Raw genomic sequence first — 18,273 nt, forward strand, 5'->3', positions numbered from 1 at the left:
TTGGGTCCAAATCATATATGTATTTCATAGCAAGAAACAGTCATTTACTTAAGTTCATACTTAAGGAAAAGAAAGAAAGGGAAATAACTATACAACACCAAACCATATGCCATATCTTCTGCCATGCTGCTAAAATTAAGTTGTTATGAACATGATCAGGAATTACAACACTTATCCATATTTAAAACTTTTAAAAATAATTCAAAATTTAAGAAGTCCCAGAAGGTTACAATAGTCTTTATTTTGAACAGATTCTGTCCATAAAAAGTGCAGACCTTACTTTCACTTTATTTCGACTGACGACAAGCAGAATATTCCCTTTCACCAAAAGGGATTGTAACTTCATAATGCAGCCCCTTGCACTACAGCCACACTTCAGCTTCCATCTCTGCTATCTGAGAGGTCTGGCGGTAGGAAAAACAGGAAGGGCTTTTACAAAGGTACCCAGGGGGAAAGGAAAAGACTTGTGAGAAAGTACGGTCATTAACAAAGGAGGGGTGGAATTAAATGAAAGATGTTTCCAATATGACTGAGGTATTGAATTCCATTTAGAAATCTGCCTTTAAACAGATGTAGTTTGGACATTTAGGAAGAAAGAAATGCCTTGTAAACACAGGTACAAATAAAGCGGATGTAACAGAAAGTTTGAACACATACAAAACAGCATGGGCAGGTGATACAACTCCCATGGTATCAAAGTGTTGCTCTCTCCCTGTCCCCAAACCCTTCAAATCCTGCATTAAAGGCAGGGGACAGAAGAGGTATTGGCAATCCCCCACACCTTCCAGAGAATACAAGAATTTCATTGGGTTATGGTTGTTCCTGACACTGGCTTCCACAAAGGGAGTGGTCAATGAATGGGGAGAGGATGAGGCCAGCAGAGAGAGCTGGGTACAGAGAAAAGCAGATGGAGCAATTTCTCCAAAGGTAATGCACTGACTGTGCTTCCTTTGTGCCCTGGGAAGAATTTTACAAACAGAAAAAAATAATTCCTGGAATTCCTGCTGGGATGAGGGAACTATGTATCATCCCTTAAACAGTACTGTGGCTATATGCTCTTAGACTCTCTATACAGTGCTGCATGCAGCAAACAATCCAGAGTCTCATTAACAGCAGTGGGCATTAATGAGGTAACACATTTCCTATAATGAACTACTCTTGAACAATTTCTCCCATGTTCTGGGCACAAGTAAGGTTTATTTCATCATCAGTGGGGCTTGTCTTACTTACTATTTTATATTGGACTTCTGCAGTATTTGTAATGGAAATACAGTTTAGAATTCGACACTTCACTTATGTTTGATTTTTTTCCCCCTTTGTTCCCTGGTGTACAGGATTACGTTCCAAGGGCTAAATTAACCCTTTTGTAATTCTGTGGCGTCAATATAGCTACAGATGGAATGGATTTTGTACTCTTTGCTTTTGGGGGGCTTTTTTAAAAAATATGAACCACGCCCCTTTCAGATTCCAGTACCAAAGAGGTAATCTTGAATCATAGCACCTGAATGGATTTTTGAGAGCATATTTATTTTTCCTCAGCTTGGTCTGTGAAGATCCAGTGGGAAATCTGACTAGAGCTGGCTGGAAAATGGAAATCCCTTCCTATGAAAAAATGTCATGTTTTTGAAAACATTTTCACCCCCAAAATTTCAAAAAATGAGAGGACAAAAAGAGAATTTTTTGTCTTGTCAGCCGCCTTGCCTGGAAGCCTTTTGTCAATTTTGTTTTCTCCCTGCAGGTTCCTCTGTAGCCAAGAAACAAATCACGCTGACTGAAAATTCCCAACCAGTTCCGCATTTGACCTAAGACTGGGCAAGAACATTCTAGTAGTAGCAGGATTTAGGAGCATCAGGTTGAAAAAAGTCAAGGAAATTCACCCTATCCCATTAAACCAGCTATTGTGAGTTACTATCAACTATGCACTTGATTGATGTTGCTGAACATTGTGAAGAGCCCGAGTTTGAACACTTTCCTAAAAGTCCTCATGTGCTTAAAGCAGAAAGAAATAATCATGTGCATATCTGAAAGCCATGTTCAAAAACACAATCATAGAAACCCTGACCAAGTGCAACTGCACAGTTTTGTACTTTGGATCTTGTAAATACTGAATAAGCTTGGAAGATCTGCTCCTCTAGAAGCCAAAATAGAGGCCTAGATTCACCACTGTCTTGCACCTTATGTCACCATTTATATCTGTGAAAATCTGTATAAAACGCTACCAGTCTGACCTGGTGTAAATAACTACCCACAATGCCAAGGCACTGGAGAACCAAATCTGGTATCTTAGATATCGGCAATTATTTTTCCCTCTATCAAAGTACCTTAGACCCTCGACTCTATCGCCTCAGGCCCCTCGCCTGGAAGCAGCTCAGATACAAGTTGTACCTACTGGCCTCTCTGGAGCAAGTGTTATTTCCCACTCCCCTTACCTAAACAGTTATTCAGAGTACTCTGACCTGAATAACACTAATCTAGGGACTAAAATATTGCTTTGCCATGATGCCTACAAAAAAACTACCATCTGGCACTGGTCATGGCATTGACTACCTGTAACTACTGAGACTACTATTAGGATTGATATATGCAAATACACCATATTTCTACTGTTACCTTGTCCTCCCCATCCCCTTCTTCCAACCAATCACTCCCCTCCTCCCATTTGTCACTTTATTTACCTGTGTTATGTTGTCTAAATCCTAGATGTTGAGCTCCCTAGGGCAGAAACTGTCTTTGTGTTATATGTTTGTATAGGGCCTAGCACAATGTGGCTCTGATCCCTGATTGGAGTCCTTACATGCTATCACAATAGAAATCATAAATAACAATAGTAATCACATTTCTAAATAATAATACTTTGAAAATATAGACTATTCACGGGCCTCAAATTGCTTTACAAAAGTGTATAAGTAGAATTAATGTTTTTCTATGAGAAATGAAGAAACTGTGACACAGAAAGGTTTTGATCTGCCCCATGTCACACAATGAATCCAAGGCAGAGTCAGGTTAGATTCCTTGGGGCATTTCCTCTGTTTGTGTAAACTGTCAGAGCCCCAAGGGGTGAGGGGCAGGGTTAACCTAGACCTCTGGGCTATGACAATTTATACAAGCTGAGGATTTGTCTCATCTCTTAAGTCCCTGCCGGTACTCTATTCACTGGACCATATTGCCTCCCTAAAACACATGCACTTAATATCTTCCATATAAGTAACACCATGTGCTCATTTCTGCAGCATGTTTCTTTTCCAATTTTTGGTTATAAGAATGTTTTAGACTCCCAACACACAGTTGTTGCTTGGGTTTCTTCTTCTGAGGTAGGGCTCATAGAATTATTGTGACTTCTGATGTTTGTCCTGGAAGCTTTCACTGGCATCAGGTACCGAAGGTTCTTCCAAAATCTGGAATTTGAAGGAAGAGACTTATCCTCTTTCCACTTCACAACTCTCCTGGATGGTAGAAGCTCCAGTGATTTTGGCAAGAAATTATAATCACTTATAAGCATGTATTCAATTAATATAATTTTAATCTTCCTTTCAACCAGTGCCTTATGCAGTCCAGTCTCAAGTTCATACATGACTCGGTCAGAAATGTAGTTCTGGCTCAGTATAATGATTAATCTTCTGCTTTTGTCAATAAGTGAATGGACATCATCAACAACGGCTGTAAATTGAAAGATACAGTCATTATTAAAATCAGTTGAAAGTACAAGCATTGACTCAAGACCTCTTTTAGCAGTAGTGATAATATTGTACACATTTCAAAGTGACTAAATTACTGTATATTTTGTTCCTTCCTAATCTATCACGCTACTAAGTAATATGAAAAAAAAAGAGAGAAAAAAAATCTCAGATGTTTAATTCTGATCAATTAATGCAAAACAGCAATGGAATCCTAATTTGCCTGTAGTCAGTATACATTTCTTTCATGTTGGAAAGCAATTACAAACCAACATATCAGCTCTGGCTATTCCTTATTTAACAGATAAGGTCATCCATAAAGGTCCATCCTGAACATCAGAGTACCTCCAAATTAAGTCATCAGCCATGCACAGCTAACCATCTCCTGTAATGCTCACTAAACTTTTAATCCTCACTTTACTACCTTTTGTACCACCAGATACCTTCTTACCTTCTTATTCAGTAATATCTGTACCATAGATAACCTCAAGTGTGTGTAATACTAGCACCCTCTGCCAAATGTAACAGTATAGATTACTATAGAATGACATCTAGCAAACCATTATTTCACAGATTTTCAAAACCTGGTGCTTTCTTAAAACAGGGATTGCAGAATAATTTTGTTATTAAAAACAGTGAATGAAATTAAATGGAGAAGCCCTATATCCTGCAAGCAACATGTAACAATATGCTCATGCAGGGCCAAAATATTACCTAAACATTTTTTTCCCCTATAGACCTCAGAACCACATGGAATCCCACTGTACTGTCTGAGAATTGCAGCCTTTGTAAACGGTCATCTATTTATAGACTTTGTATATTCAAAATTCCATGTTATCGCATCTATCTATTTTAAGTATTTCTGCCGCACCCATCACATAGGTGTCAGCTATAACTCTGAGTCAGTTTTAATAAAAGCGGCTTCATCTTCTACATTTTAAAGATTACAGAAATAGGGGAAAATGTGTGTAGGACATCATAGGACAGGTACAGCAAAAGCAGTTGTATTGTAAAGCTAAGCTTACTTTTCAAATCATTAAGATCTCTCAGGTTTCTGACAAGCTGTAAACAGAAAGCTTTCTGAAAAGGAAGAAAGCCAAAAGCAGAACTTTCACATTCTGTGGTAACACTACAGCTAAATTGTTTTTCTCCCCTGAATTAATCTCAGCATTTAACTAGATAAAGGGCAATGTTCTACCCTCCACAGATTATTCTTGTTTGGTGGGCAGAGTGACATATTTTAGCTGATAGAATTTTATGATCTTTGTTCCATCGGGGCTCAAAATCTGCTGCAATTCCATGCACTGCTGGAAAGAGAAAAGGTGTTGGCCTTCTAAAATTAGTGGGTCTTATAAAATCTGTGCAAATCCTGGGAAATCTGATGACTGCTTTGTTAATGGTTGACCTGCCCTCAAGCTGCATGGTAGCAGCCAAGGTAGGGAGTCTATGGGTGTTAATGATGCTTGAAGAAGCATTAAGTCACAGTTTGTATGCCAGAGAGCAGAAAATAATATGGCACAGAGAGCTGCTGCTACCATGCTCCACCCTCTCTCATTCTTGTCTCTGAAAGCTATGAATACCCAATCCTGTAGGCCTTTCATGTTCTAGGAAGGGAAAGAGCATGTCATAGAGCTAGTACTCCCCCATCCTCCTCGATGCACTCTGGCCAAGATGCACCTAGTGGATGATCCAGAGACCATTTAAGTAAATAGGAATCTTTCCATTAATTTCAATAGCCTTTGGATCAAACTCTTCTTTTGGTTACCTCCACACACTGAAATGAAGGACAGAATAAGTCTAAACTTTCTAAACAGCCTCTGATTTTACATGCATGTTGTTTAATGTGTATTCTGTCATTTGCACCCCAAAATAGAATCCCCTTTGAAAATGAGACACTTAAGCAAAAATGCCACATTTGCAGAGATCTTTCTAATTACAGATCCTGGCATCTTTATGAGAATTTTGTATCAGTTTAATACCAAGGACATTCCATTTGCTTACCTCCTCCAGGAGATACATCCCGCTCAAATATACATAATTTGTAACCAAAATGGTCTTCTAATGTCTTGGGCAATATCTCCAGAGCAAATTTTCTTTCTTCTACATTGGTAGATATGGAGTCTTTCAGGTAAGACACAAAAGCATCATATTCTTTTCCATCTGGAAAAAAATGACCAATTTTTGTCCTGTTGGTGACTGAACTGATCTGACCCATTACACATAGGATAGCTGACCCTTCACCCCGACCCTTATAAATACCGCCCCACTGGCAACGATTTTGAGATAAGAGCTTTCTCTCATCCATCTGCCCAGTCACCTTTCACACAATATATCCAGGATCAATTTCAATCTGACACAAATAGATCTACCCACTTTGTTTTCCAAAAGGGTTGCAAAAACTGTGTCCCTTTTTTATTGAAAATTATTGAAATGTGAAATTTCTTGACCAGCACTAATCATACCTAGTTAAACTGAACTTATTGATAGAAACTTGCATCATTAAAATATGGTTTTACCCTGAAAAGTGAGTCTGTAAAAACAGCATTGTGGGATTCCAGGTTTCTTTCAGTTCTTCTCCTACATTAAAGACTGTGAATCACTTTGAGATTTACTGATGAAAAAGCTCTATATAAGAGAGTCAGGTATTATTATTTTTCCACTATTGGGCAGTATTGCAATGTGGAGATTGTCAAAAGGAAAAAAAATCAGGATATATTTTATTTTATGCATTTAGATTTATAATAGCATAACAAAAAAAAGGCACCTTCCCAGGCCATAAGTGCTGCTGGCAGTTAGTCACACACACACACACCAAAACATAAAGACAAATTCAGCAGCAACTTCCACCATATATAGCAACTAATTAAACCTTATAACTGAATAATGAAAAATAGCACCCTGTCCTCCTCAAATATAGTTTCCTCAAGCAGCACCTCCCAAAATCCATTGTAAAAAGGATAGCTTAACAAAGGATAGCTCAAGAACATCTGATGAAGTGAGCTGTAGCTCACGAAAGCTTATGCTCAAATAAATTTGTTAGTCTCTAAGGTGCCACAAGTACTCCTATTCTTTCAACAAATTGAGGCTCTCTCAGACCAAGGGCCGTGAAGCAAGTCCCAAAGTTCAGAGGTACTCATAAAAACATGGACCACCTCATTTCTACTGAGAGAATTCCATCTTGAGCACTTCTAACTGATCTCAACTGTGGAACTAAGATATGGGGAAAGAGGCTCTCTCAAGTAGGTGGGTCCGAAGCTATTTAGGACTTTACAGGACAAAAACTTTATGGTACATGCAGAAACCAATAGTCCACCTTTATCAGTTATGAAGCACCAGTGTAACATGTTTCTGGTGAGATTCTCCACCTTAACAAGCTGGCTTTAAGATCAAGACTTAATTAAAGCACACTGCAGTAATCTACCAGTTAGGTAACACAAGCACGAAATCACACTAGCATGGTCTGTATCCAAGAGTAAAAGCTTCAACCTCCTAGCCAGATGTAAAAGAAAAAGACTGTCCTAGTCCTGATGAAATCTGGTCATCCAGGGAAAAGTGGGAATCTAACCAGACTCTCAAGTTGTGGATACAAGAAACAAGTCAAGGACACACATCTGCAATCACAATAAATGGACATAATCCTCTTCCTAGCTTCCACTGTTTCGCCCCAACCTACTAACATCAATTTTGCTTTATCTGGATCAAAGGTCAGTCACCTCACTCTCTACCATGTCCCGATCTCTACCAGACACTGGGAGAAGCTTCCCACTGTGCCATCTAAGTCAGAGGACAAAGAAACACCAAGTTGGGTGTCAACACCACAACCCAAGTTTTGTTACTAACCCTCCTATATATGTTTAACAGGAGGGAACAAAGTGAAAACCTGTGTAAAACTCCACATGACAGAGGCCCTAAGGGCTCTCTGGGATCTCCTCAAGTGTGTAGCCCCAACCATGCACTCTGAGGTCCTCAAGTGAGTCAACAATGCCTTGTGGTCAACAATAGAATTAGAATAGAAAAAATATTGGCACATACAATGTATCTTCATGCATTATTAAGAGATTACCAACCAATGCAACTAGTGCAGTCTAGGTACTGTATATACAGACTGACAAGGGTTAAGGAAATCTGAGGCATCTAGATACTATGAGGGTTGTCTCACCAAAACTGTCTCAGAAACTAAACCACAAAGGAAAGATCAGACCCAGAACAAGTTGGCCAATTGTCAACAACAAGTGATGGCTTCTTTGTGACAGCCTGCTCTCCTTAAGGTAGACATTGACAACCCCCATTAACACTGAACCAGCATCTCTCCAGTGATCTCCAGAAAGCACATGAATCTAGAGCACAAGTCAGGTGAGCGCAGAAGGAATCTGACAGCTCCAGGGTACTCGTCTTCTCAGAATCGTCCCTTCTTTCTCTCCTCCACTAACCAATCCCTGACTTTCAGAATGAAAAAATCAGGACACATTATAGGATGACGCATGCTAAAACAATATGTAATGCTATCTGTCACCTTTGCTATTTTCTCCCACTCACAGACACTTCTTTCCTAGGCAAGTCCTGTCTTGTTTACCCCTCTCCATCTATTCCTACACAATATCCTCCTCTCCTGGATTTTCTTTTGTTTCCATCTCATTATTTTATAGGGCCTACCTGAAGCCAGAGTACACTATTTTATTAATAGTTTTATATCACTAAATGAACTTGTTTCAATGGCAGCATTTGCCAAATCCTACCTCCTATTGTGTCATCTTTTCCAGTGATGTCCCTGTAAAATAAAACTAAGTCAACTCTGAATATCACAAAGAGAACCATCAGGAGCACAGGAACAAGTGAAAAGAATACAGCCACGATTATTCCTGTAGTAAATACATGTCGGGGGAGATCTGGAGGATTCCCTGTAAAACAAAAGCCCAAGAAATTACAACTTTGTGACACAAGTGGCTCACGACATGATTTTTCTTACTAAAAGTCATTATTATCTGACAGCTAGAACTAGAGAACTCTACTTCCAGTGTGAATCCTTTCCTGGTAACGTCTCATGTGGCTATGCATCAGTTTGTACTGAAATGGGGAATGAAACACGGGACAAAGCTTTCAAGGTTTACTCCGTGGACTGCCACCCTGCCCATGGCTCCAAATTAGGAGATGTATTTTACCCCCTCAGCCCCACACTTGACCCACATAAAGCCCAATAGACTGAGCTTTTAGCTGGGTGAAATGAATTGGTCTGAGAGAACCCCAAAATGTCACACTTGACAAATATTGTGTGTTACTCAGTTTCCCCATTCAGCTTTGTAATGCTGCTTGACTGAATAGAGCTAAACCACAGGAGGCTGTAAAGGGGTTATTATAGAACCTGGGAGGAAAGGTGAGGCGATGACAGAGATAAGTGATCCTCACATACACAGATTCAAAGGAGTTAGAAGAGAACAATGGCTGGCCCGTCAGTTGGTGGGAGAATTGACCTAGTTAGCTCTATCCAGGCCAGGATATGTCAGTGAAAAGGCTGACAGTCTGACTGAGATATCTTTATGCAGTGTTGTTGCAGCTGTGTTGGTCCCAGGATATTAGTGAGACTAGGTGGGTGAGGTACAAATGTATTTTATTGGACCAACTTCTGTTGGTGAGAGAGACAAGCTTGAAGAAGAGTTCTGTGTAAGCTCGAAAGCTCATCTCTCTCACCAACAGAAGTTGGTCCAATAAAAGATATTAACGCACCCACCTTCTCAGTATGAGAGAGACACAGGGTATGTCTGCACTGTAGTCACGAGTAGACATACCCAAGTTAGCTGTAATCTAGATAGCTTGGATACTGGAGCAGTGAAGCTGTGACAGCATGCACTTCTGCATGGGCTGTCTAAATCCACCTGGGATCCTGGGTAATTTCTTGTGGAATTAGACGGTACTGAAGCTCATGCTGCTGCAGCTTCACTTGCTATTTTAAAGCTAGCTCAGATAGGTCTACTCGAGTTGCAATCTCACCCTGTGATTGTAATGTAGACATACCCACAGAGACAGAGGGAGAAGACCGCAAGCAGTGTAGGATGCTTCTGTGAACTCAGAGGGGGGGAATAAGCCAGGCCTGCCTGAGCTATCGATAGAGAGGTTATGCTTAGGTAAGGGAATATGCCTGTAGGACTCTTATTTTAAATCTACTTCTGTAACTACTAAGTTGGGACCCACTCAGAGAGACCCTGAGAAGGGACAGTGGTGTAGTTAGCCCAGTAACCATGACAACATGTGTGCCATGTAGTGTTGAAACCAGTTTTCCTCAGCCAGAAGGAGATCCATAGGAGGAAATGGTGGAGATGAGATCTTTGGGGGTACTAATAGGGATGCAGAGAAATACCCCTCCCCAGGCTTTACCTTAAAAAGTGCTGATTCTTAAAGGATATAGTTAGGCTTGGCATAATTCGGGGGTGGGGGAATAATTTCAATGGATGATGTCAATGTTTATTTTTAAGCATTTTTTTATTTTTACGGATTTAAATTTTCATAGTTGTAGGAAATTATGGGGAGGGGTTCAGACAAGTTTTAACAATAGTAGACTTTGAGATTCAAAAAGTCAAAGCTTTATAACCATTAAAATACAAATCATTAACTTCACATGTCAAAATATACATAGTAAATATCCTTAAATCAAGTTTTAATAAGTTCTCAAGCAGCATTTTTCTTACTTTGCCTAGCCATGTGTTTTGATTATTATCGATGGAAATATATTGTCATCAATTTTTGTGTGTACAGTGAAATTGACATTTACCAATAAAAATTTAATGCTTCCAAGCCTACACATAGTATTTGTAAGTCATTAAATAGCAGAAGTAAGAGTATTATATCATACTGTACCTTTCTTCAGTTTAAATATTTTAAATTGTGGTTTATTTGTAGTTTTCAAGAGGCAGGTATAATTACACTTCAGGTCCTCCTCTTTAACAGTTTTAATCCACAATAGTTTTGAGGCATACTTCTTGTTTCCTGAATTACTACAACAGAAGTGCAGAGTTAATGAACAGTCTTTCCTCATTACTACATCCAAAGGAGTAATTTCAATAAAGTAATTTAAAGGCACAAATATTATATGTAATGTGGTCTTAAAGGGGTGGCTGTTTCCAATAGCCTTCTTAATATTCACACCCAGTATAGATTTTATAAGTCTAAAAATAGGCTAACAAAGCTTTCAAATAACCCTTTCAAGATATTCTTCTTCTTCACCTTCACAGTTAAGATATAAAACCTGATGTTTAACAGATCATTACAATAAGAAACTAAGTTTTTATGATTCTTTAGGACTGCAGATCAGAATGAACTAGCTGTTCTGTACTAAAAAAAACAGTTAATGAATAAGCCAACTCATACATTAGACATATATAACTACATTGCTTCCCTTTTCCTTCTCATTGTCAAACTTAAATTAACCTTTTCACTGAGGACAATATACTCTATCAGTGAGATGTGGAGCAGAGTCAGCATGGTACTGTTCTCCACAGGCCCCTATGGATGAGCAAACCCAAGATTTATTAGAAATTAAAATTCATAGTAGTTTATTAACAGCACCTTGGCCTTGGGCCAGTGCAGAAAAAAAAATAGTACAACAAAACTTAAAACTAAAGCCAAAATTATAATATATTACAATACTCATAAATACAGATTTTAAAAAGGACATACATCATTAATGAGTATATGATCACCGTGCCACTTGCTTTTGCCTTATTTTAGTGGCTAACCATGCAAATAGGGCAACTGCTTGAATCACAGACACACCATTCCTAACAAATATTCTTTGTCCTCACCCATAACTATTTCACATTTGGGGACAATGTATACCTTCAAATCAGCAGCACTGCTATGGGTACCCGCATGGCTGCACAGCATGCCAACATTTTTATGGCTGACTTAGAACAACGCTTCCTCAGCTCTCGTCCCCTAATGCCCCTACTCTACTTGCGCTACATTGATGACATCTTCATCATCTGGACCCGTGGAAAAGAAGCCCTTGAGGAATTCCACCATGATTTCAACAATTTCCATCCCACCATCAACCTCAGCCTGGACCAGTCCACACAAGAGATCCACTTCCTGGACACTACAGTGCTAATAAGCGATGGGCACATAAACACCACCATATACCGGAAACCTACTGACAGCTATACTTACCTACGTGCCTCCAGCTTTCATCCAGACCACACCCCACGATCCATTGTCAACAGCCAAGCTCTATGATACAACCGCATTTGCTCCAAACCCTCAGACAGAGACAAACACCTACAAGATCTCTATCAAGTATTCTTACAACTACAATACCCACCTGCTGAAGTGAAGAAACAGATTGACAGAGCCAGAAGAGTACCCAGAAGTCCCCTACTACAGGACAGGCCCAACAAAGAAAGTAACAGAATGCCACTAGCCATCACCTTCAGCCCCCAACTAAAACCCATCCAGCGCATTATCAAGGATCTACAACCTATCCTGAAGGACGACCCATCACTCTCACTCTTGGGAGACGGGCCAGTCCTTGCTTACAGACAGCCCCCCAACCTGAAGCAAATACTCACCAGCAACCACACAACAAAAGCACTAACCCAGGAACCTATCCTTGCAACAAAGCCCGTTGCCAACTGTGTCCACATATCTATTCAGGGGACACCATCATAGGGCCTAATCACATCAGCCACCCTATCAGAGGCTTGTTCACCTGCACATCTACCAATGTGATATATGCCATCATGTGCCAGCAATGCCCCTCTGCCATGTACATTGGCCAAATTGGACAGTCTCTACGTAAAAGAATCAATGGACACACAGACGTCAAGAATTATAACATTCAAAAACCAGTTGGAAAACACTTCAATCTCTCTGGTCACTCGATTATAGACCTAAAAGTCACAATATTACAACAAAAAAAACTTCAAAAACAGACTCCAACGAGAGACTGCTGGATTGGAATTAATTTGCAGACTGGACACCATTAAATTAGGCTTGAATAAAGACTGGGAGTGGATTAGACTCATAGATATTAAGGTCAGAAGGGATATCACGATCATCTAGTCCGACCTCCTGCACAATGCAGGCCACAGAATCTCACCCACCCACTGCTGCGATAAACCTCTCACCTATGTCCGAGCTATTGAAGTCCTCAAATCGTGGTTTAAAGACTTCAAGATGCAGAGAATCCTCCAGCAAGTGACCCGTGCCCCATGCTACAGAAGGTGAAAAACCCCCAGGGCCTCTTCCAATCTGCCCTGGAGGAAAATTCCTTCCCGACCCCAAATATGGTGATCAGCTGAACCCAGAGCATATGGGCAAGATTCACCAGCCAGATACCCAGGAAAGAATTCTCTGTAGTAACTCAGATCCCACCCCATCTAACATCACAGGCCATTGGGCCTATTTAGTTAAAGATCAATTGTGAATAGTTAAAGATCAATTAATTGTCAAAATCATGTTATCCCATCATACCATCTCCTCCATAAACTTATCAAGTTTAATCTTGAAGCCAGATAGGTCTTTTGCCCCCGCTGCTTCCCTTGGAAGGCTATTCCAGAACTTCACTCCTCTGGTGGTTAGAAACCTTTGTCTAATTTCAAGTCTAAACTTCCTAATGGCCAGTTTATATCCATTTGTTCTTGTGCCCACATTGGTACTGAGCTTAAATAATTCCTCTCCCTCTCCGGTATTTATCCCTCTGATATATTTATAGAGAGCAATCATATCTCCCCTCAACCTTCTTTTGGTTAGGCTAAACAAGCCAAGCTCCTTGAGTCTCCTTTCATAAGACAAATTTTCCATTCCTCAGACCATCCTAGTAGCCCTTCTCTGTACCTGTTCCAGTTTGAATTCATCCTTCTTAAACATGAGAGACCAGAACTGCACACAGTATTCCAGGTGAGGTCTCACCAGTGCCTTGTATAATGGTACTAACTCCTCCTTATCTCTACTGGAAATACTTCGCCTGATGCATCCCAAGACTGCATTAGATTTTTTCACGGCCATATCACATTGGTGGCTCATAGTCATCCTGTGATCAACCAATACTCCAAGGTCCTTCTCTTCCTCTAATTGATGCATCCCCAGCTTATAACTAAAAGTCTTGTTATTAATCCCTAAATGCATGACCTTACACTTCTCACTATTAAATTTCATCCTATTACTATTACTACAGTTTACAAGGTCACCCAGATCCTCCTATATGATATCCCGGTCCTTCTCTAAATTGGCAATACCTCCCAGCTTTGTATCAGCCGCAAACTTTATTAGCACACACTCACTTTTTGTGCTGAAGTCAGTAATAAAAAGATTAAATAAGATTGGTCATTACACAAAGTAAAACTATTCCCCCATGTTTATTTTTCCCCCCTACTGTTCCTCACATGTTCTTGTCAACTGCTGGAAATGGCCCATTTCGATTATCACTACAAAAGGTTTTTTTTCTCTCCCGCTGATAATAGCTCACCTTAACTTATCACTCTCGTTATAATGTATATGGTAACACCCACTGTTTCATGTTCTCTGTGTATATAAAATCATCCTACTGTATTTTCCACTGCATCCGATGAAGTGGGCTGTAGCTCATGAAAGCTTATGCTCAAATAAATTTGTTAGTCTCTAAGGTGCCACAAGTACTCCTGTTCTTTTTGCGGATACAGACTAACAAGGCTGCTACTCTGAAATCTATTTTTTGAGAGGTCACAAAACAAGGCATCCAGGACAAAAATATAGAAAGCTTTTTAACCTCAAGTGGCAATCCAAATTACAGTGTGATAAATGATGGGATAGATCTTCCACATGCCCTAAACTACATGGACAAAGGCAGTTAAAATTCTCAATTCCAGCATACCAGCCTTCTAAATAAGCTGTCTGCATGGACAGGTAATGGAGAGCTGTGAAGGCAGTGTGTTATTACACAGACTGTCTAAATATCTGGCATAACTATATGTCTTTTTTTTAACAAGGAGAAACCACGATGACATCTGAAATAGAGACAACTGCCATATCCAATTGCTTATTAATATCCTCTATTCCTGATTTGATCATGGATTTCACCTTTTTAAACTTAAATCTAATCATTTCCATTCTGTGAAACCTAGAGAATGCAAAGAATTTTGAATATGCTCTAACCAAGGAAATTTATGAGAGAGAGTCCTGCTGAGCTGTTCCTCTAAGTATAACCTTGGCAAATGCTGTGGGTACATCCTATTCAAATCCAAAAATTAACGCTACAATTTAGGACTTTGGACAGCATAGAGTTCATACTTGTCTCAGCTCTAAGGAGGATGACTGCAGTATTATCTGGCAGACCAAAAATCTTCCTAAGAAATTTGTATGGAATCACTTCCAGCCCCATGGGCTCATTCTACCCCCACATTTCTGTGCCATAGAAAATTTGAGCTTATACGTTAGCCTCAAACACTCTAAGGCCTAGTGCACTTCAATTGACCCCAGAAGTCCAGATAAAATGTTAACACTGTTGCACTGAATCTGAGACCTTCTCTTTTGTTACCTGAATATGCTTATCCCACAAGCCATTTTGTGAGAACCAGATACCCAGATAGCCAAAAGAGCTAACTTGTTCAATATAATGCCATCAAACTTCCATTTATGCAACCTCCGTCTCTGACTAAAGACAATTACTTTATCTTTGGCATAATTTATCAAGAGACCTTCCCATTGTGAGTATAAACCAAACACATTTAAAAAACACTTCAATCACAAAGGTGCCTGTGACAGTAAAACCATATTTGCATATAAAAAGATAGTCACAGTGTGATTCATGGTTTTACGGGGGGAAATACCGAGCCCGTTTTAATGCTAGAACAAAATCATCAATATAAAATTATGAAGAAAAGGGCTAAAAGACAGCCCTGTTGAACCCCCTTTGTAACTGGAATAGAATCAGTTCATTATCCACAGGCCTATCCCAGTCTTGGTCACTGTCTGTCTGTGAAGACCTCTTAAAAGAAAAAGTAACCAGGGATCTATTCCAGCAATCTCCAATTTGCCCCACAGACGATCCCCATCAATACAATCAAAGGTCAATTTTAGACCAAGAAAAGCTGCATACAATTTCCTCCCCTGAAGGAGGCACATATTTGTGAAACAAATAAGAAAAAAAAACAATTATCTGTAGTGGAGTGGCCCTTTTGGAAACCAGCTTGTTCCTCAGCAAATAAATTATCTTTTCCTGCCCAGCTCCCTAGTCTCGCCAAAAGATATCTAGTGTAAGTCTAATAAATTAACTGGGTGGCAATTCCCAGAGTCTTTTCTATTCCCCTTTTTTATAAAGTGGAATAATAATATTGATAGCCCAACCTGAGGAGAAAATCCTTGTATTATTTATATTAGAGAAAAGTTTAGCCAAAACAGGTGCCCACTAGTCAACGTTTACCTTAAATACTTCTACAGGGATAAAAACCTTCCATGGTGCTTTATTACAGCATTATTGATCAATTAAAAGTTAACTTCCTCACTGGATACTGCAGAACAGTCTGGAAGGGAACAGGGAATGGAGGCTACCAGAGCTGATCGTGCCAAAAAGTTATTAGATGGTGTGATGCTGGCAGGCCAGGTGCCAGCTCTTGCCAACGTAGCAGGCATTAGCTAAGAGATGACAAACTCATAGCTGGAGACCGGACCAGTTCACTTATGTATTAGCGTTGCTCAAAATAGGTATTAGTCTTATAAGAATGTATTTAGTGTTTAGAGTCTATAGAATGTTTGTAAGTTGCTGCATGTATTAATGTAATGTCTGTATTCCATGCTATAAGGAAATATGTAAGTTTTGCTGTATCACTTGGAAAATGTTTGCTCTAAACTTGTGAACGCAGATGGGAAGGAGTATTTCTTCCTGCCCATCCAGAACTATTAAAATCAGGTAAGTCATCAAGGAATGTCACAATACAAAGGATTGGTTAATGGCCCAATGGCACCTTGGAAATGCTACATGCAAGGAAGCTCATCCTATGGACTTGGAGGCTGAATGAAGGAAATAAAACAAAGACACAGGAAAATATTTCATCTCTTCACTGTTTGAACTCTCATGGGGCCAGAGACATTAAACTGAAGCCAGAGATCCCCAGAGGTTACCCCTAGGTCTGCCTGAAAGACATTTTGAATTGACAGATCTCTACAACTCTGTCACTCTTAGAATTTAAACTGCAATGCATTTGTGTATATATGTTGACTTGCTTTAACCTGTAAATAACTCTATTTATTTTTCCTAGTTAATAAACCTTTAGCTAGTTTATTACAGAATTGGCTATAGGCGTTGTCTTTGATGTCAGCTCAATTATTCATGAAAAATATCTTAGGTGCCTGTACACAAAAGCAAGAAGCCTGGGAAACAAGCAGGAAGAATTGGAAGTCCTGGCATAGTCAAGGAACTATGACATGATTGGAGTAACAGAGACTTGGTGGGGTAACTCACATGACTGGAGCACTGTCATGGATGGGTATAAACTGTTCAGGAAGGACAGGCAGGGGAGAAAAGGTGCACTGTATGTAAGAGAGCAGACTGATTGCTCAGAACTACATTATGAAACTGGAAAAAAGCCTGTTGAGAGTCTTTGGGTTAAGTTTAGAGGCAAGAGGAACAAGGGTGATGTTGTGGTGAGAGTCTGCTATAGACCACCAGACCAGAAAGATAAGGTAGACAAGGCTTTCTTCAGACAACCAGATCACAGGCCCCAGTTCTCAAGGGGGACTTCAATCACCTTGACATCTGCTGGGAGAGCAATACAGCAGTGCACAGACAATCCAGAAAGTTTTTGGAGAGTGTTGGGGACAACTTCCTGGTGCAAATGCTGGAGGAACGGACTAGGGGTTGTGCTCCTCTTGACCTGCTGCTCACAAACAGGGAGGAATTGGTAGGGGAAGTAGAAGTGGGTGGCAACCTAGGCAGTAGTATCCATGAGATGGTTGAGTTCAGGATCCTAACTAAAGGAAGAAAGGAGAGCAGCAGAATACGGACTCCGGACTTCAGAAAAGCACACTTGGACTCCCTCAGGGAACTGATGGACAGGATCCCCTGAGAGGCTAATATGAGGGGGAAAGGAGTCCAGGAGAGCTGGCTGTATTTTAAAGAAGCCTTATTGAGGGCGCAGGAACAAACCATCCCAATGTGCAGAAAGAATAGCAAATATGGCAGGCGACCAGCTTGGCTTAATAGAAAAATCTTCAGTGAGCTTAAACACAAAAAGAAAGCTTACAAGAAGTGGAAACTTGGACAGATAACTAGGGAGGAGTATAAAAATATTGCTCAAGTGTGCAGGGGTGTAATCAGGAAGGCCAAAGCACAACTGGAATTGCAGCTAGCAAGGGATGTGAAGGGTAATAAGAAGGATTTCTACAGGTATGTTAGCAACAAGAAGGTGGTCAGGGAAAGTGTGAGACCTTTACTGAATGGGGGAGGCAACTAGTGACAGATGATGTTGAAAAAGCTGAAGTACTCAATGCTTTTTTTGCCTTGGTCTTCACAGGCATGGTCAGCTCCCAGACTGCTGCACTGGGCAGCACAATATGGGGAGGAGGTGAGCAGCCCTCAGTGGTGAAAGAACAGGTTAAGGACTATTTAGGATCACAGAGCCATTGGCCATTACCTTTA

General features: G+C 40.1%; 1 protein-coding gene across 3 annotated transcripts in view; it reads right to left on the reverse strand.

Moving 5' to 3' along the window:
* Window positions 1-18,273, reverse strand: part of IL18R1 (interleukin 18 receptor 1) — a 41,124-nt gene continuing 22,851 nt past the window's right edge. For all 3 annotated transcript variants that reach the window (XM_075130389.1, XM_075130392.1, XM_048857476.2), the window contains exons 8-11: window positions 10,524-10,660; window positions 8,411-8,572; window positions 5,676-5,834; window positions 1-3,657 (exon numbers count right to left, since the gene is read on the reverse strand). In XM_075130389.1, coding sequence (XP_074986490.1) covers window positions 3,254-3,657; window positions 5,676-5,834; window positions 8,411-8,572; window positions 10,524-10,660 — 862 coding nt within the window. In that variant the 3' untranslated portion in view covers window positions 1-3,253. The remainder of the gene's footprint in view (window positions 3,658-5,675; window positions 5,835-8,410; window positions 8,573-10,523; window positions 10,661-18,273) is intronic.

Source organism: Caretta caretta, chromosome 1 (assembly GCF_965140235.1).
Source record: "Caretta caretta isolate rCarCar2 chromosome 1, rCarCar1.hap1, whole genome shotgun sequence".
In the NCBI taxonomy this organism is placed as follows: domain Eukaryota; kingdom Metazoa; phylum Chordata; order Testudines; family Cheloniidae; genus Caretta; species Caretta caretta.